Below are 23,080 nucleotides of genomic sequence, written 5' to 3'. Positions count from 1 at the left end.
GGCTTACAAGCGGGGCCGGTTCACCTGCCTCGTGGTGAGCTGCCACAATTTCATATTTCTGATTTGATTGTTGGACATGCACATGAAAAAACAGGTCATGATGATTCTAATCATGTGTTAATAGAATTACGCCAGAAATATTGGATACTTGGTGCTTCAACATTGATCAAAAGAATTATATCAAAATGATTAATTGTTGACGTGCAAATGCTAAACCTGAACAACAAATGGTGGATATACCACATGACAGGGTTTCACCTGACGACCCCCCCCCGCCACCATTTACATACATGGGAGTGGTTATTTTGGTCCTTTGCAAGTAAAAGGTTAAAAAATGATATGGAGCTATTTTTACCTGTTTGACTACAAGAGCAATTCATATTGAAGTAGTGTCATCACTGAAGAATCTTATCGATGTTCTTCGACATTTTATCCCCAGATGTGGTCAGGTAAAGGAATTGTGCTCTGATAATGGGTCTAACTTTACAGAAGCTCAACTGGAGTTATGAAAAGTAATTCAAAATTGGAATCAACATCAAATTCATGATGCATTCCTTCAAAAGGAAATTAGTTGTCCAATAACTAAAAATTCTATCAATTCAAATGACATCAAGGCACTAACACCCAATCATCTCTTACTTCTTAAATCTAAACCTTTAATGCCTCCGGGTCAATTTCAGAAAGAAGAAAATGGAAACAAGTGCAGTTTATTGCAGATTTAGTTTGAAAAAGATAGATTAAAGAATATCTTATATTATTAGAAGAAAGACAAAAATGTTCTAAAGCTAAATGCAATTTTGTATGCAAAGACATTGTAATTATCAAGGACGATTCTGCTTGGTTGCTGGGGAAAATCGTAGATACGGTTCCGGACAAGAAAGGTTTCGTTCAGCAAGTGTGGATTAAAACCAAGACTGGTAATTAAAATTGACCTATTACTAAAGTCTGTCTTTTACAAGAAGCAAAAAGTTTTCACTTCTTATCTTATGTTTACCATATTTTCTTTTGTATCTGTAATAGTAATTATTATACATCAATGTCTATTATAATAATTAAGGGCTGGAATGTAAAGGTTAAAACCTTGTGTTTTTGATTCTTAGTTAATTCTGTGCCCATCTCTTTAAGAAAAATAAATGTTTGCAGTGTTATCATAGAGACTATGACGTAATATGCTGTAATATCCGCGCAGACTTAAAGCTTGCATCGCATTCTTCGACAAACTATGAAGGAGACATAAGCTTTAGATAATTTTCTTTGAGTTTGTCTTATGTCATCCTATTTCATCTTGTATATCTCTTCAAAGTTGAATATCCTTATATCTCTATCATTATGCAGTAAATGCTTTGTTTATTCATCGTTATAAAAATCTTAATGCAATGTTATGCAAAATGTTTATCCATTTTATCAACGAATTAAAGCTACATAAAGTTGCATTTACAAAGTCTGGTTCATTGGATTAATAAGATGGTAATTCGGAATATCATCCCCAATTTTCCTTGAAGATGACACGTTTTGAAATTAGGTCATAATGAAACCTGGAAAGTGTCATCTGTAAGCCTGAACTATGGCAAAGGTGACAAGAGAAACGCATACTCAGCATTGCTTCCCTTCTTCCACAAATGTGGCTTCCCCTCCACCACCGCCAACTCATCCTTACCCGCACCTCCTGCATTTCCCACTCATCTGCCTTGGCCCCTTCTACCCCCAGACCCAACAAAAACAGGATTCCCCTTGTCCTACCTACCACCCCACAAGACTCCGCATCCAGCACATGATCCCCCATAATTCTGTCACCATCCACGATTCCCATCACCAGACACACCTTCGCTTTTCCTCCCCTCTCCGTATTCCACAGGGACCACTCCCCCTATGACTCCCTCACCCACTCATCCCTTCCCATTAATCGCCCTCTTGATACCATTCTCTGCGGCCACAGAAGAAGCCACAGTAGAGGCCACACCTCCTCCCTCACCACCGTTTGGAGCCCCAACACTTTGATTGTGAATCTGTGGGAGTCACCTATTGCAATTGGTTCTCCTGTTGTGGCCTTCTCTACATTGGAGAGTGTAACAGGGTTTATTATATTTTGTATTTTATATTAATATGTCTTTAAAAGTGATAGATTGTGGGAGTTTCGTGTAGGTCACTTCACAAACAGACATTATCATTTCACAAAAGACATCTCATTTAAAATGCAAGAGGTTTGCTGAGAGACTTCATGTCCACAGTGACTTTACAGATACTTTGAAGAATGCCTATGGAGACTTCACAAGTAGATGTTAATTGGATTGTGTTGTGGAGTAAATTGACTATTGTCTTCAAAGCATCTGATGCCCAGGCAGAAACTGATTCCGGTGCCAGCAGTCTGTCTGGTTGCAGTTGTTGTTCAAGGAGGGGTCATGTGGTTTAGCAAACAAAGAGAAAGAGAGAAAACAGTTCTGCAGTGACTTTTGGGAGCTGTAACATGACAAGTTGGCAGGCTTGTTAAAAAACCCATTTTGAAGATGGGATGTGAGTTCTGAGTTCAGCCTGTTGAAAACCCTTGTAGCTCTTACAAGAGGAAATGGCTGGCTGGAGTGTTTCTCCTGAAATAAGGGAAACAAGAGGAACTCTGTGGTGACCTGGAAGAAGAGGATATCATTTGGAAAACCCACGATGGGGAAAATTTATCTCTGAAATCAAATAGAACCTTCCTGAGCAGTAACCATTTACCTTTTGAGCACCAAAGCCTGATGAAGATTCATAAATGTTAAATTCTGTGCACAGTATAAGAATTGCCAGATACCAGTGAACTTGGAGAAGTGAGATTGGACTGTGAATCAAATATCTTTCCTTTGTTATGAGCCCAGAGGACCCCAAAACCCAGCAGCAATAGATATTCACCAAGACAAATGGTTACTTAAACAAAAGTTGCTTTTAATTATCTTTAAACATGAAAACAGAATCACACTTTAACTTAACTCTGTTGATTTACTTAACCTAACTTAACTCCCCTTCTAATTCTAAGCGCACGTGTATGTAATGTGTGTGTAAGTTCAGAAAAGTTCTGATTCACAGTCCAATCTCACTTCTCATTCCTCCAAGTTCACTGGTTTCAGGCAATTCTTATACTGTGCACAGAATTTAACATTTATAAAGTTCACCAGGCTTTGGTGCTCAAAAGGTAAATGGTTACAACTCAGGAAAGTTCTTGTCGGTTTTCAGAGAGAGATTTGTTGTATGCCGACAGCCACAACTAATTCCTTTTTAAATCAGCCACTTCAGTGTCTTGCCAAAGAAACTTGCCCCCTCAGGGTTCTCCAGATGATAACCTCTTTCTTTCAGGTCACCACAGAGTGCCTTTTTGTTTTTCTTATTCCAAGTGAAACATTAGACAGCCAGTCCTCTCCTCTTGCATGTACCACAAGGGCTTTGACCAGGCTGAACTAAGCATTCACAATCTATCTTCCAAATTGAGTTTTTTCCACAAGCTTGCCAGCTTGTCCTGTTCCAGTCCCAGTTGCTGCTGTTGACTGTAAAACTGTAGAATTGATCCCTCTGAGAGAAAAAGCCTGTTTGACTCTCCCTGCTTGCAAAACCACATGACCCTCCTAGAACAGCAAGTTCCACTCCAGACAGAATGCAGCTCTGACAAGTCTTTCATCTGTTGCCTTTTTGTAAACAACTATTCATTAGTGAAGTCTCAAGGGCACTCTCCAAAGCTTCTGCAAAGTTTCTGGGGCCGATATGTCCACCATTAGCAGAGCTTCAGAATTTTAAATAAGATCTGTTTTAAAGTGTTTGTATGTGACCTACACTAAAAACCCTGCCCCAATTTATCTCCCAATAACATATGTATATTCTGTCACACCTGAACATACAAATATTACATACATGTGCACTTAAAATTAGAAGGGCATTTAATTAGGTTGTTAAATTAATAGTAATAAAGTTTGATCCTCAGAAACAATGATAATAAAAAGATTTATAACAAACATGTACATCAAGCTGCAAGAGAAGGAAAATGATGAAATAAGCTATAAACCCAAACAAAAGTGGGAAAAATATTTAAACATAAAGATAAAAAATGAAATATGGGAAAAGTTATGCTCTGGAACTATGAAGAATATAATAAACACAAGGTTACGCACAGTACAATATAATTGGTTACAGGTTAAATATCACACCCCAAAATTAAAAAAAATGGGATCCAACATTATCAGATAGATGTTTTCACTGTAAGAAGGAAATGGGAACAACAGTACATGCAATTTGGTCATGTGAGAAAGTGAAAAAGTTTTGGGAAGATCTAAATCAGGTATTAAATAAAATCACAAAAAGCAACATACCAAAAAATCCAGAGATCTTTCTTCTAAGTAATATAAGAAGAAAAGAATTAGGCCTCAAACTGGATGAAGCGCAAAAAAGATTTATTATGATAGCCTTAGCTGTAGCAAAAAAATGTCTAATGTCAACTTGGAAATCAGAAGAGAGCCTGAGAGTACAGCAATGGTACATAGAAATGAATAAATGTATTCCATTGGAAAAAAAAACATATAATTTAAAATATAAAGTCACATTATTTGAACAAATTTGGGAACCGTACATGGAACACAACAGAGAGGGCCTACCGTGGACCTCCACCCCCTAAAATGATAGAATGAGAAGAAGACAAAATGAACTGACCCAGTGTGTAAAAGTAGATGACACAATTTTCTTGTTTATTTTCATTGTGCGATGACATTGTTTAATGGGTTTATTGTATTGTATATGTTGAACGTTTAGTGGGTTTGGAGGGGGGAGGGAAGGTGGGGGGGGGAAAGGGGAGGAAATGACACTGTGTATATTTAAGAGGGAAATGTTTGTATGTATTTTGATTGAAATGGTTCACAGTGTGAAAAATTTTTTTTAATTTAAAAAAGAAAGTGGACATACAAAAAAAAATAAAGTTTGATCCTGTTTTTATGTTTAAAGAAAATTAAAAGCAACTTTTATTTAAGTAACCATTTGTCTTGGTGAATTTCTATTACTGCTGGGTTTTGGGATGCTCTGGACTTGTAACAGACTGGAAGCAGACTGGGAGATCGCTTCGCTGAGCACGTTCAGTCTGTCCGCATCAATAACAGGGATCTCCCAGTGGCCAAGCATTTCAATTCAGGGCCCCACTCCCACACTGATATGTCTGTTCACGGCCTCATTTACTGTCAAACAAAGGCCACCACCCACAGATTGGAGCAGCAACGCCTAATATTCCATCTGCACGCTCGCCAACCAGATAGCATTACCATCGACTCTCCGGCTTTTGATAACCTACTCCCCATTCTCCCTCTCTTCTCCATCCCTCTGCCTTCTTTCCTCCCTTTCCCTCTCCATTCACAGAGCAATCCTCTCCCCCCCCCCCCACCGTGTGCCCCTCCTCCAGTGCCAGATTAAGTAGCATTGCTACGGGCCCCGCGCTAAATGCTTGCTCTATTTCTCTATTACTGACTTGCTCTATTTACTATATGTACTGCACTGCCTTCAACTTTTATGAACAACTACGTTTAACTTAAAACCTTTTAGTTTTCATCTTTGTGTAGCGGCTATGAGATACCACACCCCCATTAATTACTGTGTTAATAATCCCAAATAAATGTGGCAATTGGCTAAAATTGGTAACTATAAGCAGTAATATTATCACTAACCACTTTCAGGTGGAATAGCTGGGAGAAGGCAGCTCCGGAGCCCGCTGTAGGTGTGGGTGAAGCGACATTCAGGTGGCAGCGCTGAAGGCGCTGCTCTGGCACCTGAAAGGTCCGCAGCGGGGAGAGGGGCCGTGGAGCAAACGCTGGCTCCTGTCGACTGTGGCCGTAGTCCCGCCCGCTTTCAGGTGCCTAGGGGGAGCACTCGAAAGCGGAGAATACACCTACCCAAGGAGGGTTGGGTAAGTACGCCTCGGGTCAGGGTTCTCTGCTTTCAGGTGCCCTCCCAACAGCCGCATTTGGATATTTTAGGCGGCTTTATGTTGGGGGTAATATGGCCACCTGAAAGTGGCTAGTGTTATGTAATGGCTGTTTGGGTTTGTGGGGGGAGAGATTGGTGGGAAATATGAGAGCTTAAAGGGGTGGTACACCCCTTTCCTCAAGGATGTTCTTTCTCTTTGGCTTGGCTTCGCGGACGAAGATTTATGGAGGGGGTAAAAAGTCCACGTCAGCTGCAGGCTCGTTTGTGGCTGACAAGTCCGATGCGGGACAGGCAGACACGATTGCAGCGGTTGCAAGGGAAAATTGGTTGGTTGGGGTTGGGTGTTGGGTTTTTCCTCCTTTGCCTTTTGTCAGTGAGGTGGGCTCTGCGGTCTTCTTCAAAGGAGGTTGCAGCAACCTCAAGGATGTAATCACTGAATATATAGTTATCTGAGAAAGCTAGTATTAGTTTGTTCAGAATAAGTTCAATTGTTTTGAAGAGGTAATAAATGAGGTTAGCAAGGTTGGGTGAGTAAAAATATTATCACTCACCCTTTCTACACTTGTGTCCCAGTAAATCAACCATTCATTGTCCAGGTTAGGTATGGTGTTTTTGCTGTTCACACTTGGCCACTCTTAACCAGGACACCGCACGCTTTCATACTCGCCACGAGCCATCCCCTGGTATAGGAGTCCTCTACTTTCTATCGTGACATCATGACACATCGAATGATGGTGGATCTGCCCTAAATCCTGATCAATGCATTATGATGGTGTAGCGGGCCGAGTCGTTACACAGTGCAGTATCACAAACCATCGCCAGCGTGTGGATCCATAAGTCAGACTGCTGGGTACTCTACTGGTTAATGCACCGCATGCGCTGTGTTGCGTGCTGAGTAACAAGCACGTTGGTTTGCTGTGCCTCCTGCTAGAAGGCACAGAGCCCCCACTGTGTTTAATTTAAACCTGCCCGCCCCTCAAATCAGTGGCAAACACATATTCTCGGAGGGCAGGTCCACCATCGCTTTTTCCCCCCACAGTCTTTATAAATTGTCCACTATCGCTATTTATTGCTTGCATTTTCCTCTCTCCCACTATGACCTTCATTTTAATCTTTTCTTTCCTTCACTCACACAAAAACGTGCATCATTTCTATCCCAGAATGCAATTCTCACTTTCACGCTGGGCTAATCTGCACATCAGCCTCGGGAGACGCCAGGGACGGCAGTAGGGGTCAAGGCCGTCTATCCCCAGCATGAAATGACATCACTTCACGCCAGTGTTCAGAAGATTTTGCTTTCACAATATTTTGACAAAATATTAAGATTGAACTTAGCCTCAGCTGGGGTCAATTAGTTAAGGGATCAAGCTGATTAGACTGGGTTTTGCAGTCAACAGCATATAAATAATACTAAGCATTACATTCTCTTCACCCACAGGTATTTATGTCCATTTTGCACTGAATTTTGCTGCAGTCTGAAAGTTCTATCAAACCTTCAGCCTCAACAGGAGATCTGGTACCATGTTGAACTAGAGGAGCAGCAGTCAGTCATCAATCTAAGTGAAGAATCAATACTGGAGCAGAGGTGAAGTTAGAAGCAACTACAGTGAAGAGAAAAGACCAGCACTCAATATCATGAACAATATTATTCAAAGTCTGATTTGGCGTGCAACTTTTAATTAAGTGAGTTGGATGCTCCTTCACCCAATCCCACTGACTCTACATTTGAAATGCAGAGAGATGAGTAAACCTTGAATGGCATAGAGCGGAGGCCCATTCCCCAGTCTTGGCAGAAGTTAAAGATGGGGACAGATTTTTGCCCAAGGTGTGTGATAGTTCAAATCTTGTTACATGCCTAACATTCAGGTGCATTTCATCACCATTCAAATTGATACAAATAATTAAACAATCAAAATGCTTTGAAAAACTATCCAAGTGAAATGTATCAAACTGTAGCTTTTTCGTCTGTTTTCCGTCTGTCAGCCTTTCTGAAAGGTTCATTTGATTCCCAGCCAGCTCCCTCCGCATCATCAATGGGGTTATAGAGCATGTGTGCCAAACCAATAAAGTTGCTTCGAAAGGGTGCTGGAATGCCAAATGTGAAGATGTACTTTTTGATGCCAGTATGCATCTTTAACTCTGGAAATTAACTGGAGCTGAATTGTTTTGTGTTTACGCTGTCACAAATTTACTGAATTACTTACACCATTGTATCTGTCCTGTGGGGTGTGTTTTGGATGAGGCCGATAAATAGCTGCAGGATAAAAGTTCTGAGACAGGCTGCAAAGGCAGTGACGCAGACTGGGGAGTCTGTCTCCATCTTGATTTAGACCCACCCACGAAGAGGTTAGCTAGTCCTGGCCAGTGACTTATCCAGCCTGACAATATGCAGCATTCCACCACTGAGCTACAATTTTAATTGTAATAACAGTTCTTTCAGAGTAAATGTTGAACCACTCCCATGAAGTTAGAATGTGCGACACCATAGGTTCAAAGCTTTCCCATAGTGACTAAAGTCCCAAATGTTCATGGATCTGTCATTCATCACATCACTGGGGTGGCTGAACTGCCTACTTCATATCTGCCTCAGCATCAGGGCAAGTCTCCTGAAGGATAGCCACTTAGGGATTAACTCAAGGGTAAGGAGATTTATAATTTTTTTTTTTTTTTTTTACACATCCATTGCATTCTGGAAAATTATTCCCGTTCCGGAATTTTACCTGTGCCGCCCCAAGGCATTATTGCAGTCCACAACAATGGGGTAATGAATACAATGTAACAGGCGACGTCAACCCACGTCCAGCCTACATCGGTACCGCAAGATGGTACTTAGTCTAAACAACGCAGTGATATCTGTATTCAAGTTGATCTGTGTGAATGACCAATCCGGAAGGTAAGCATGAAAACTGACAACAGAAAAATAATGTTACTTGTATGTAAAAAAAACATAACTGTTACTTCTGTTTCATTTCCACTGTTTGCCTTTGTTATATTAAACAAATTGACGATGGTAATTATATACTAGTAGAAGAGCTAAACCTTTTATTTTGTACTTCAGAGGCTGTGAAGGGTTTCAAAGGATCAATTGCAATTGGTGAACATCTTGGTGGATCATCAGTCATTGAAAGTGTCTGCCAAATTACTCTTACCATTCTTTCTCTTTTTCCTTCCCTTCCTCCTGTTTCTTTAACTTGATGTTCTGACACAACTGCCTCTGGTAATCACAAAACCACGGAGTATGCAGTAACAATTAAATCTCCTCGGCTCGTACTGAAGGTCATCTCCGAATTGGCCAAGACGTCAAATGCTCTTATCAAAGTCTGAAAGACTCTAACAAGTGAAGCTTTTTCAGGTACCTTGTCTGGGGTCACGTGCATTAGGAATATCACTAAATGTCACGTGAAGAGAGTTCTCCACACCTTCCTCTCCTTCTCCCCTGCAGCAAGTTGACCTTCATTTCCTCCTCCCAGTCCTCATGCAAAGATGAAGGCCCTGACAAGTGACACATGGACTGACCTTCCTCGATGACACTAAAGCAATGAATTAGTGCTATGCTACTCTCCCAAAGAACCATAGAACCTTCGAACATTACAGCACAGAACCAGGCCCCTTCGGCCCTTCTCGTCTGTGTCGAACCATGTTTGTTGCCAAGTCCCAATGACCTGCACCCAGTCCATAGCCCTCCATACCTCTCCCATCCATTATGTGTCCAAATTCCTCTTAAATGTTAAAATTGAGCCCAAATTCACTACTTCAGCTGGCAGCTCGTTCCAGACTCCCACCACTCGCTGTGTGAAAATGTTCCCCCTAACTTTTCCCTTTTCACTCTTAACCCATGACCTCTGGTTAGTATCTCACCTACTGTCAATGGATAAAGTCTATCCACATTTACTATGTCTATACCCCTCATAATTTTACATATGTATATCAAATCTCCCCTCATTCTTCTACACTCCAGGGATTAAAGTCCCAACCTGTTTAACCTTTCCCTGTAACTCAGTTCCTGAAATCCAAGCAACATCCTAGTAAATTTTCTCTGCACTCTTTCTATCTTATTGATATCTTTCCTGTAGTTAGGTGACCAAAACTGCACACAATACACCAAATTTGGCCTCACCAATGTCTTATAAAACCTTACTATAACATCCCACTCCTATACTCAGATTAATGAAGGCCAATATGCCAAAAGCTCTCTTTAAGACCCTATTCACCTGTGACACCACTTTCAGGGAATTATGCATCTGTATTCCTCTGTTCTACCGCACTCCTCAGTCCTCTACCATTTACCATGAATGTCCTTTCTTGGTTTGTCCTTTCAAAGTGCAACACCTTGCACTTGTCTGCATTAAATTCCATCTGCCATTTTTCAGCCCATTTTTCCAGCTGGTTCAGATCCCCCTGCAAGCTTTGAAACCCTTCTTCACTGTTCACAACACATCCAATCTTAGTGTCATCTGCAAACTTGCTGATCCAATTGACCACATTATGATCCAGATCATTGACATAGATGACAAACAACCATGGTTTCAGCACCGATCCTCGAGGCCCACCACCAGTCACAGGCCTCCAGTATGAGAAGCAATCATCCACCATTACTGTAAAATGCTGGAGAAACTAAGCAGTTTAAACAGCATCTTTTATGTATCAAAGGTAAAAATACATAATCAACTTTTTTGGGTATGGAAGAATGTCAGTAGGTATCCAAATAAAAAAGTAAGGGGAGAGGTGAGCTGTCAATGTAGGAGGTAATAGGTGGAGAAGGGAGGTAATGCATGGTAGCAAGCAAGGGGAGCGAGGTGAATAGAGAGGGAAGGGAGTGGAGAGCTGAGGGAAAGAAGACAAGAGGAAGGGAAGGGAGGGGCAAAGGCGAGCAGGTTAAGTGGAAAGCAGTAAAGTCAATGTTAATGCTATCCGGCTGGACAGTGCCCAGAAAGAAAATCAGGTGTTGTTCCTCCAATTTGTGGGTGGTCTGGGTGGGATAGTGTACACAGGGCCATGCACAGACACACGAGCATGTGACTGTGACCCGGAATTAAAATGGTTGGCTATTGGGGAAGTCGCTGTTGTTGCGAATGGAGAGGAGCTGCTCAGCGAAGTGATCTCCCAATCTGCACCCCCACCATTACCGTCTGGCTTCTCTCGTCCAGCCATTATTGAATCCAGTTCACTACTTAACTGTGTAGTAAAATCATGAGAGAATTTAGGGGAAACATATGCCAGGACTTTGTTCACAAATGTCACCCAATTATCTTAAAAATCCTGTTTAAGGAAAGAATTGCATCCAATCGGAGGACATGAACGTTGGATGAAGAAAATGGCTTCAGGCAGTGTTGGAAATTCTTAATTGGCTAGTTTAATTGAAGTATTATTGAATTGAATTGTTTCTGGTCAAGTGCATGGAGATACAGTGAATACTTATGTTTTTCATATTGAACCTTTACAGAGTACAGCAAGTGGCACAAGATTAAAAACAAAAGAACATTTAGTGCCATGTGAAACAAAAGTGCAGGATACTACGTTAAAAAAAAGCACACAAACAGTTCAAGGCATCATCTTACACTAAAGGAAGGTCTGTCAATGGTCCAATAACTGCAGGAATGAAGTTCCTTGAATCTGGAGGTGCACGACTCTAAACTCTATCTTCTGCTCGATGGGAGGGAGAGGAGGAGTGTGTGACCTGTGCCCAAAATGATCTACAACCTCTCCAATGATATGGCCTGGCAGCAGTTACAAGCTCACATTTTATTTAGTGTGACTGTCATTTTAAGGATTTGTGCAAGCTGCAACCATTCGCAGCTTGTGTTGAGATGGAGAGGCACCAGCAAGTATTGACTATAAACAGAAGTTGATACTCTAGAAACAGAAAAGAACAATGGTTGTTTATTCAGGAAAATCAGATGGTGAGAGAGTCATGTGATTGGGAGATCTAAAGAAACAGATTTCATTATTGATCAGCCAGTCATCTAATGAACACAGAAGTGGAATTACCCTGTGTGAAATGGACAATTCTGATGATTCTCCTTGTCAGGGAAATAACTGAACCACTGTGACCACTGGAATGGTCATTTTGATTAACCCATATTTGGGTAAAAGCAAGCAAGCTTTATTGGATCGTGACCATTGTGATGGTCATTTCATCTGACCCATGCCTGGGTTTTGGAAGCATTGTGGAAATCACATTTCATTTCCCCAACACAAGGAAGAGGGGAGTTGTGGCAACCATTCGTATAAAAGGACATTTCTCTGGAAGCAACTTGACAAGTATTCGTGAGTTTTCAGCAGTCTGATCACTCAGTCTCTCACCTGGTAAATTACAAAAATCTGCAGACACTGTGGTTGAAGTAAAAACACAAAATGCTGGTAAAGCTCAGCAGTTCAAACAGGGTCATTTATGTAGCAACAGTAAAGATATAGAACTGACAGTCTCTCACCTCTTTGTAATTACTTCTGGCATCAGTTTAAAATCCGCAGGATTTCTAAGATTGAACTTTGGAATTGACTTTTCAGAATTATGCCTAAGCTGTAATGGTTTGGTTATTCCACACATACACACAAGCGTGCGTGTACAGTTGTGGTTAAGTGAGCTAAGTTGTAATATTATTATTAGTTACTAATAAATATACTGTTTTAAAAGAAAAACATCAAGTCTCTTGGTGAATTTCGATTGCTGCCAGTCTGTGACATAACACTGCCACGCCAAAGATTTATGGCAACAGGCAAATCTTAACTTTTTCTGATGAATTAGTATGTACCACCAGAATATCACACTTTTCTTTTATCACTCAGTGATAGCCATAGAGCACATTTCATGGAACTGGATATCTTCCACCAAGTTCCTGATTTCCAAGTTTAACAGCACACGCAGAAAGAATGAGTGAATGTCAAAGATATCAGTGCTTCATCTTCCACCCCTGAGGAACAAAATTCAGGCCAATATTTTTCATGTCAATATAGACAATTTTACACTAATACACTTCTAAATCAACAAATTACTGGCATTTTGTTAAATTCATTATGTCACATTCTACACTCACAAGATTCATGTTTAATGTTATAAAAATACAGAAATGCTGGAGCAATTTAGCAGATCTCACAGTGTCCATCGGAGGTAAAGGTGTACAGTGCCCTCAATAATGTTTGGGACCAAGACACCTTTTCCCTGTATTTCCCCTAGTGCTCCAGTTTTAAATTCACATGTAATTAAAGTGCACATTGCAGATTATATTCAAGGTTATTTCTATACATTTTGGTTTGACCATGTAGAAATGACAGCACTTTTTATACATAGTCCCCTCATTTGGGATGTAGCAATGACATGTATATTAAAGTCGTCATGTTTAGTACTTTGTGGCATTTCCGAGAAACTACAGGCCTATCTGTATATACACTGACACCTTCCCACCCCCATCCCTCACCCCGGGGCATGGCTGTATGGATGGCCCAGTGGCATGACACAGGGTGGCAAACTCAGTCACCAGCTCTAGTGCCAGCAGAACTAGTGGTTTATCTGGGCGCAGGCTGTGCAGAGTGTGCTCACAGTCCACCATGTGGACATGCACACTAAGCGAGACACGGTGAAGGCTGACCACAATACTGACATGGACCGTGCAGCACAAATCAGCTCATCTACCCTGCACCTTGATCACACTGACCTTAGTGCACTGGCAATACAAGTGCCCCACAAGAGCGGGCAACTGGGGTCTGATGGCACATGACAGTGAGCAATTTAGGGGTGGCTCTCACTAATGATGAGGCTAAAATGGCGGTGTACAATTGCCCCACCTGCCAGCAGGTCAAACCACGGGGGTAGACAATGGATCCACCGGATCACATTCACCATGGCACGGGAGCAGATCAGGCAGATTGGCAACATCGGGCCTCTCCCACGCCAAAATAAAAAGTGCTATTGTTGATGATGGTGGACACCTACTTGGGTGTCCTGGTGGCAGTGACCTGTGAGAGGGCCAACCTGGACAACACCATCAGGGGATTATAGAACCTCTCCTCCATTTATGGAATCTCAATGGAGGTACAATCTGACCAAGGCTCACACTTCACTGGGGCCAAAGCACAGAATGGGGGAGTGGAGGCTGGTATCTCATGGCCTGCTGCGCATCCCCGACCACCCACAGGCATCTGGGTTAATGGTCTGCAGGGGTAGCTCAGTGTGCCCCATCAGGTAGTAGAACAGTTATATTCACACCCCACTGGGCAAAGGGGTTCCCAATTCTCACTCCACCTGGCAACTCCATTGTCCCCAAGACTGATGAAGTGAACATGCAAGATACTGAGGAGTGCAGTAGAACGTGGATTCAGAAGCCAAAGGGTCCAGTGGGAAAAAAGGGGAGATGACTGCACATGGCACGGGCGATAAGCGATGAGTCGCAATACCAGACGAATCAAAACTCTCACGATTCCACTCTAAACAACTAAATGCCTCCAAAATCATTGTCTTAATGTAGGATGAAGCACCGTCCAATGATCCCAAACACACTGCTAAAACAACAACGTTTTTCAAAGCTAAAAACAGGAAAATTCTTGAATGGCCAAGTCACCTGATCTAAATCCAATTAGACATTTATTCCACATGCTGAAGAATAAACTTAGGGGGGCCAAGACCCTGAAACAAGCAGGAGCTGAAGATGGCTGCAGTAGAGGCCTGGCAGAACATCACCAGAGAAGATACCTGCCAATGTCTATGAATCACAGAGTTCATGCAGGGAATGCAACAAATTACTAAACTAGGCTACTTTATTTAATATATCTGCCATTGCTATGTCCCAAATATTATGGTACCCTGAAATGGTAGAACTATCGGTATGTATAAAAAGTGCTCTAATTTTGACATGGTCAAACCAAAATGCATGCAAATAACCTTAAATAAAATCTGGAATGTGCACTTGAAACAAATAACCTTAAATAAAATCTGGAATGTGCACTTTAATTACATGGGAATGTTTTGATTGTAAATTTAAAACTGTGGAGCACAGGGGCAAACAAAGGAAAAAAAAGCGTCTTTGTCCCAAAGGGCACTGTATAATTAATGTTTCATGCCTGAGCCCTTCATCAAGTTATTAGTAAAAGCAGGCAGGAGCCTGAATTAAAAGGCTGTTTCATCACAACAGCTAATGTGAGCATTAGTTCAAAATGCATATTTTTAAAAAAAGCAAATTCTGGCAGCACTCAGTTAGTCAGGCAGCAGTGGTGGGAAGAATAAAGTTAGTTTGCATTTCATCCTCTTGTCAAACCAAACGCGAGTTAGTTTCAAGTTGCAGAGAATATAAAGAAGGGATTTATAGGTCAAAAGAAGCATCTCTGACAAGGTGAAGCCACGATAGCTCATGATAATGGGCTCTGAAGAAGGCAGATGGTTATTAGATTATCAAGTGCAATTGAAAGAAGAGAAAAAAAAGACATGTAAAAGCTGCAAAATGTAGGAAATGCTGTGAACATTGGCCAAAGCAAAAAGGAAAAACTTTAAATAATATTGTGTGGTGTCTTGGCTGTGAGGGAACATTGGAGCTATACGAGACCTTGGATAGAAACCACTTGGAATATGGTGCTCAGTTCTGGTCACCTCACTGCAGGAAGGATGTGGATGCCAGAGAGAGGAAATTTACAAGGATGCTGCATGGATTGGAGAGCATGCCTTGTAAGGCTAGGTTGAGTGAACTTGGCCCTTTTCTCTTTGGAGCAATGGAGGATGAGGAGTGACCCGACCGAGGAGTACGACGTGACAAGAGGCATTGATTGTGTGGATGGCCAGAGGCTTTTTCCCAGGGTTGTATTGGTTAACACAAGGGGGCATAGTTTTAAGGTGTTTTCACACAGAGTGTGGTTGATGCATGGCAATGGTTGTGTGGCAAGTACAATTGGAACTTTTAAGAGACTGTTAGACGGGTACATGGAACTGAGGAAAATGGGGTGTTATGCAGTGAGGAAATTCTAGACAGTTGTTATAGTAGGTTATTAGGTCAGCATAATGCTATAGGCCACAGGATCTGTACTGTGCTGTAGATTTCTTCTATTGTATGTTCTAAAACAGGTGACCAAGAGCAAAAACAGTCAATGTACCCAATATACAATGCAAGGTGTGCAGCTGGAAGATGAGACGTTGCTTCTCAGCTTATCTTGGGTGACACCGGAGCAGTGCAAGAAGCCACAGACAGATGGGTGAGAGCACAACAGCAAAGTGACAGGCAGCTGGAGGTTCAGGGTCACCTCTGCAAACTGAACCACAGAGCTCAGCAACGTGTATTTGATTCCTCCAGGGCTGCGAAGACCACATTGTAGCTCTGAATGGAGTAGAATAGATTTAAACTGCGAATGCTTCACATGTACTATTTGGTGGGTTCCCACCAGAAGGGAAAGAATGAATTAGAAGAGCATGCGCTTTCCTTTCCTTCAAAGCATGGAAACGTGTGAGAAGGGAATGGTTGGTAGGATGGTGAAACCTCAGGGGAAAAGAAGGTCTGTTGGGCGTTTCATCGCAAAGATGAAAGAAACTATAAAGAATGACCCAACAAATAAGGAGTTTGCTGGGGAATAAAGTGAGCACCAGAGATTATTGCAGAGAAAGATCAGAAGCAGACATGGACCAACATAGGGTTCGAGTATCAATTCCAGGGAGTGATCAGATCAAGGGTTCAAGAAAGGCCCGACCCTTGCTGAGATCCTGCCTTGACAATTTAAGATGAAATTGTTTTCTTTCCTTCCCTCTTCTGACAAAGGGCAACCTAAAAAGATCAAATGTTTCTTGTTTTAGTCTAACCTACAGATGTTACCAGCTTTTATTGATTTTTATTTCAGAATTCCAAATCTGAAAGTTTTTAACGTTCATTTCAAAGCAACGTTGAAATCAAAATCCATTCTTACAGAAGATAAACTTAAAGTTTTTTTTATTTAAAGTGACTGATAATATAGAAAATGTGAATTTGTTGACATACAAATTTGGAAGGACAGAAATCCAGGTGCAAGGTACAAAAATAATGAAGTGTATTGCTGGTCAAGAAATTTATTCTGTCTGCACAGATGTTGCCTGGCCGACTGAGTATTTCCTATTTTCATTTCAAATTTTCAGTATCTACAGTTTACGTTCATGGATGCAGCTCAAGTTGGAGAACACTGGATGCCGTTTGGCCTAGAGTTCAGTGCCGAACTTCTTTTTCTAGATATAGCTGATCTGAATTTGACATTATAGTTCTGCGGTGAAGTAAACTATCAAAGTTTCGAATTATAAAAGTCATATGACATCTAAAATTAAATCTTCAGAGGTGTGAGGAAATGTGACTTTTGAAAGGGGAGAGTTAATGAAATGGCAGCCGAAAAAGACCAGAACATATGGGTGAACAGAAAGTGCAAAAGGTTCAAATACATAATACTGAATCATTTCAGGCACAGGCAAGTTGCAAAGGGGTTTAATAGCCTTCCCAGTGTTTAAAAAAATAACAGAAGAAGAAGGTACATTTTCCAAAAGGCTGTAATTAGGCCGGTTGGACTAGGATAAAGATTCGGCAACTAATTCAATTTATCAATTTCAATTGTTTCAAAGAGAGGCCAGATTGACAAACAAATTAGGGGCTGGTTGTCAAAAGTTCTCTGAGAGGTGCCTTACAGGTTCATGAGAAAGTCCTTCTACTGCACAAGGCCTCACTTATCAAGAGTTAAAGTTGGTGGATCTATTTGCTGCTATCCAAGTGTGTATATGAGTTCGGTGAACATGGGTGGAATAAAACATTCCACAATCAGTGTAGTGTGGATCCAACGATGGTCACACAAGGCTTGACACAGTCAATTTAATTCCCATAGAAAACTAGTTGCCATTTTAAAAGTCTGATAGATCTTTGTAGAATAAAAGAAGCTTCGTTTTGATTGGGAAGATGGTAATAATTCACCACCATTAAAAATATTGCTGAGGGAAGGATTTCAATCATCCACAACAATTTTATTACCTATACTTCATGTATATTATCAAAATTAATATGTTGTTTCTATAATAATTCTTATTCATCTGAGAGCATTTTTAAATTTACATAAAACCAAATCAGGAAAGTGTTTTGCATGTGTGGCAAGTCTAGCATTCCCCCCAAATTCAATATTATGTTCAAAGAATTTTCATTTTGATACTAGAGGAAAACACATAATCAATATTAGCTAATGGAAAAGTCATCGTTCATTATAGTTTTGCTTGATCAAAAACATTTGAGCTTCTGTTTTGGGCCTCACAGGCAAAAGTTTGTGCCCCAAATTTAAAATTATTTGTGTGTTTCTGCCAAAGCTTATTCAATAACCACCATCTCCAAAATATATAACGTGCAAGATCGGATCATAGAAACTTAAAATATTCTTCATGCATTAATTTTGCTAAAATTAATCAACCATAAAAATAAGGATTGGTCAATCAAATTAATTCACCACATTATGGTAAGGAAATGTTAATTTACTGAAAGCAACCTTTAAAACAATTTCCTGAACATAATGATACTGAACATATAATAATCTCTCTCTAAAAATTATGGAATCTTTAAAACCAGTAAAAAAAATCTTTTGGTACTGTGTTAAATAAATCAAGGCAACCAAGCACAAATTCCAGGCTATTTTGCCAAGTATACTTGCAGCATCCTACATCATCCTTAAGGGGGAAAAAAGGATTAAGGCAAATTCACTAAACATTTAACTGTCAAAGAAAACTACTGCATTAATAAAGTTAGTTATGATAAATTCAAATACTCTTTTGCAAAGTAATGCTGGACCTTGTTCTGCTTACCTTAAGTGGTCTGGCAAATTACTGCATTTATTTTTAAATATATTGGCTGTAGCCAAAGACATAAAACAGTAACTCTGCTTGGCAAATACCCATTGTTACATTCATAATACCCAATTATGAAGAGATGCACCCACAGCAGATTAACAAGTTCATTAAAAAAGATGATTAAAATTTTGTCCGTGAAATAAACCATCATTTGACCATTCTTAGCATGCACCAAATTACTGTAACCCTGGATTCAAAATATCTATGCAGAGTTGATTTCAATATTAAAACATGTGTGTAGGAGAGTGTGTGTTTATCGGGATTGGGTTGCGGACTGCGGGGGGGGTGCGGACTGCGGGGGGGGTGCGGACTGCGGGGGGGGTGCGGACTGCGGGGGGGGTGCGGACTGCGGGGGGGGTGCGGACTGCGGGGGGGGTGCGGACTGCGGGGGGGGTGCGGACTGCGGGGGGGGTGCGGACTGCGGGGGGGGTGCGGACTGCGGGGGGGGTGCGGACTGCGGGGGGGGTGCGGACTGCGGGGGGGGTGCGGACTGCGGGGGGGGTGCGGACTGCGGGGGGGGTGCGGACTGCGGGGGGGGTGCGGACTGCGGGGGGGGTGCGGACTGCGGGGGGGGTGCGGACTGCGGGGGGGGTGCGGACTGCGGGGGGGGTGCGGACTGCGGGGGGGGTGCGGACTGCGGGGGGGGTGCGGACTGCGGGGGGGGTGCGGACTGCGGGGGGGGTGCGGACTGCGGGGGGGGTGCGGACTGCGGGGGGGGTGCGGACTGCGGGGGGGGTGCGGACTGCGGGGGGGGTGCGGACTGCGGGGGGGGTGCGGACTGCGGGGGGGGTGCGGACTGCGGGGGGGGTGCGGACTGCGGGGGGGGTGCGGACTGCGGGGGGGGTGCGGACTGCGGGGGGGGTGCGGACTGCGGGGGGGGTGCGGACTGCGGGGGGGGTGCGGACTGCGGGGGGGGTGCGGACTGCGGGGGGGGTGCGGACTGCGGGGGGGGTGCGGACTGCGGGGGGGGTGCGGACTGCGGGGGGGTGCGGACTGCGGGGGGGTGCGGACTGCGGGGGGGTGCGGACTGCGGGGGGGGTGCGGACTGCGGGGGGGTGCGGACTGCGGGGGGGTGCGGACTGCGGGGGGGTGCGGACTGCGGGGGGGTGCGGACTGCGGGGGGTGCGGACTGCGGGGGGGTGCGGACTGCGGGGGGGTGCGGACTGCGGGGGGGTGCGGACTGCGGGGGGGTGCGGACTGCGGGGGGGTGCGGACTGCGGGGGGGTGCGGACTGCGGGGGGGTGCGGACTGCGGGGGGGTGCGGACTGCGGGGGGGGTGCGGACTGCGGGGGGGTGCGGACTGCGGGGGGGTGCGGACTGCGGGGGGGGTGCGGACTGCGGGGGGGGTGCGGACTGCGGGGGGGGTGCGGACTGCGGGGGGGTGCGGACTGCGGGGGGGTGCGGACTGCGGGGGGGTGCGGACTGCGGGGGGGTGCGGACTGCGGGGGGGTGCGGACTGCGGGGGGGTGCGGACTGCGGGGGGGTGCGGACTGCGGGGGGGTGCGGACTGCGGGGGGGTGCGGACTGCGGGGGGGTGCGGACTGCGGGGGGGTGCGGACTGCGGGGGGGTGCGGACTGCGGGGGGGTGCGGACTGCGGGGGGGTGCGGACTGCGGGGGGGTGCGGACTGCGGGGGGGTGCGGACTGCGGGGGGGTGCGGACTGCGGGGGGGTGCGGACTGCGGGGGGGTGCGGACTGCGGGGGGGTGCGGACTGCGGGGGGGTGCGGACTGCGGGGGGGTGCGGACTGCGGGGGGGTGCGGACTGCGGGGGGGTGCGGACTGCGGGGGGGTGCGGACTGCGGGGGGGTGCGGACTGCGGGGGGGTGCGGACTGCGGGGGGGTGCGGACTGCGGGGGGGTGCGGACTGCGGGGGGGTGCGGACTGCGGGGGGGGTGCGGACTGCGGGGGGGTGCGGACTGCGGGGGGGTGCGGACTGCGGGGGGGTGCGGACTGCGGGGGGGTGCGGACTGCGGGGGGGTGCGGACTGCGGGGGGGTGCGGACTGCGGGGGGGTGCGGACTGCGGGGGGGTGCGGACTGCGGGGGGGTGCGGACTGCGGGGGGGTGCGGACTGCGGGGGGGTGCGGACTGCGGGGGGGTGCGGACTGCGGGGGGGTGCGGACTGCGGGGGGGTGCGGACTGCGGGGGGGTGCGGACTGCGGGGGGTGCGGACTGCGGGGGGGTGCGGACTGCGGGGGGGTGCGGACTGCGGGGGGGTGCGGACTGCGGGGGGGTGCGGACTGCGGGGGGGTGCGGACTGCGGGGGGGTGCGGACTGCGGGGGGGTGCGGACTGCGGGGGGGTGCGGACTGCGGGGGGGTGCGGACTGCGGGGGGGTGCGGACTGCGGGGGGGTGCGGACTGCGGGGGGGTGCGGACTGCGGGGGGGTGCGGACTGCGGGGGGGTGCGGACTGCGGGGGGGTGCGGACTGCGGGGGGGTGCGGACTGCGGGGGGGTGCGGACTGCGGGGGGGTGCGGACTGCGGGGGGGTGCGGACTGCGGGGGGGTGCGGACTGCGGGGGGGTGCGGACTGCGGGGGGGTGCGGACTGCGGGGGGGTGCGGACTGCGGGGGGGTGCGGACTGCGGGGGGGTGCGGACTGCGGGGGGGTGCGGACTGCGGGGGGGTGCGGACTGCGGGGGGGTGCGGACTGCGGGGGGGTGCGGACTGCGGGGGGGTGCGGACTGCGGGGGGGGTGCGGACTGCGGGGGGGTGCGGACTGCGGGGGGGTGCGGACTGCGGGGGGGTGCGGACTGCGGGGGGGTGCGGACTGCGGGGGGGTGCGGACTGCGGGGGGGTGCGGACTGCGGGGGGGTGCGGACTGCGGGGGGGTGCGGACTGCGGGGGGGTGCGGACTGCGGGGGGGTGCGGACTGCGGGGGGGTGCGGACTGCGGGGGGGTGCGGACTGCGGGGGGGTGCGGACTGCGGGGGGGTGCGGACTGCGGGGGGGTGCGGACTGCGGGGGGGTGCGGACTGCGGGGGGTGCGGACTGCGGGGGGGGTGCGGACTGCGGGGGTGTGCGGACTGCGGGGGGTGTGCGGACTGCGGGGGGGGGGGGTGCGGACTGCGGGGGGGGTGCGGACTGCAGGGGGGGACTGCGGGGGGGGGGGTGCTTCCCCCCTCCCTCTTGAACCACATCTCTTGCCCCCTGAATGAAGAAATGAAGAATGTCACTGATTCATTTTTTTTAATCCACCCAACCCCCACGACATGACGTTTCCTTGCAGGTGGACAGTGAAATGTCAGAGTGGACACCCTGCTCAACCCGTCAGTTCACTCGGGAGCGGCTGCGAGTGAGTGGGAGGAAGGGCTGTCCCCACCAAACGTCCCGGCAAGTCCACGGTGGACACTCTTAAAGGGGCCAGACACTGGAAGCGATCAGTAGCGGGCACACCGTTTCTCATGGCCGGGGAGGGGGGGGGGGAAGAAGAGGTTCAAACCAACATGACATTTTGAAATGGAGGAAGAACATTCCCATTGGCATCACTGACGCACAAAAAAAACCCGCAAACTTCCGAGAAACTTTCCTCGTGGTCCTCCAAGGTCTCGGAGCAAGTCAAGGCGGTTCGGGGGTCCGAGCCACAACGAGCAAGCCCACCTTCCCTTTCAAACGGGTCGCAGCAAAATCAACCCCTTTTGCAAACTCCAGAAAACCGAGCAGGTGACATTTGTCAGCGGCGAAACGGTTTCTTTTTTGAATAAACTGCAGGATAGAATGAAAGAGCTTTCTGACACTTTTCAGGCCGCTACAACGTGCAAATACGAGAAATAAACCCCGTGCAAAATCGTCAATAGACCCCGCTTCTTTGATTAACAAACAAAAGCGAGAAACCCCTCCTCCCCAAGGGCGCAGATAAAACACTGAAGGAAAAAAATAGTCCAGCAGTTCGACGGGGGAGAAAAAAAGAGGCGGGGGGGGGGGAAAGAAAGTGTGGGGGGGGGGGGTTCCTTACTTGTGAAGCATATGGTCAATCCGTGGCTCCCTGCTTTAAGGATCACTGGTCACAAACAAAACCCGGGAAGCCTGGAGGAGCAGCCCTCCCCTCCCCGCCCGCCGAGCCCAGGGGGCAGGCAGCGCTCGCACAAGGCCACCACTTCCACAATGACAAGCGGCGCCTGTCACCCGCACTGCCCGCAGCCCCCGCGTTCAATAAACCCCCTCCCTCCCTCATCAAAATAAACAACGCTCGGAAGAGCCTGTGTCCTCCCGCCAAACTCGGAACCTCCCCCCCCCCCTCCCCTCTCCCCAACAGTCAAGTCAACAAATAGCAGGAGGGAAAAAGGGGAAGAAACACCGGGGGGGGGGGGGGGGACAAAAACTCCCTTTTACCTGCCGTGGAACCAGTCTTT

General features: G+C 46.6%; 1 protein-coding gene across 1 annotated transcript in view; it reads right to left on the bottom strand.

The window, feature by feature from the left end:
- The window catches only part of phf2 (PHD finger protein 2), a 156,040-nt gene that overhangs the window by 132,319 nt on the left and 641 nt on the right, over positions 1-23,080 (bottom strand). The window contains 1 exon segment of the mRNA XM_069939768.1: positions 23,061-23,080. Within this exon segment, the coding sequence (XP_069795869.1) occupies positions 23,061-23,080 (20 nt within the window).

The sequence above is a fragment of the Narcine bancroftii genome, chromosome 5 (assembly GCF_036971445.1).
Source record: "Narcine bancroftii isolate sNarBan1 chromosome 5, sNarBan1.hap1, whole genome shotgun sequence".
Lineage (NCBI taxonomy): Eukaryota > Metazoa > Chordata > Chondrichthyes > Torpediniformes > Narcinidae > Narcine > Narcine bancroftii.
The sequence above is the reverse complement of the archived record's forward strand: the minus strand, read 5'-3'. Positions and strand labels throughout refer to the sequence as shown.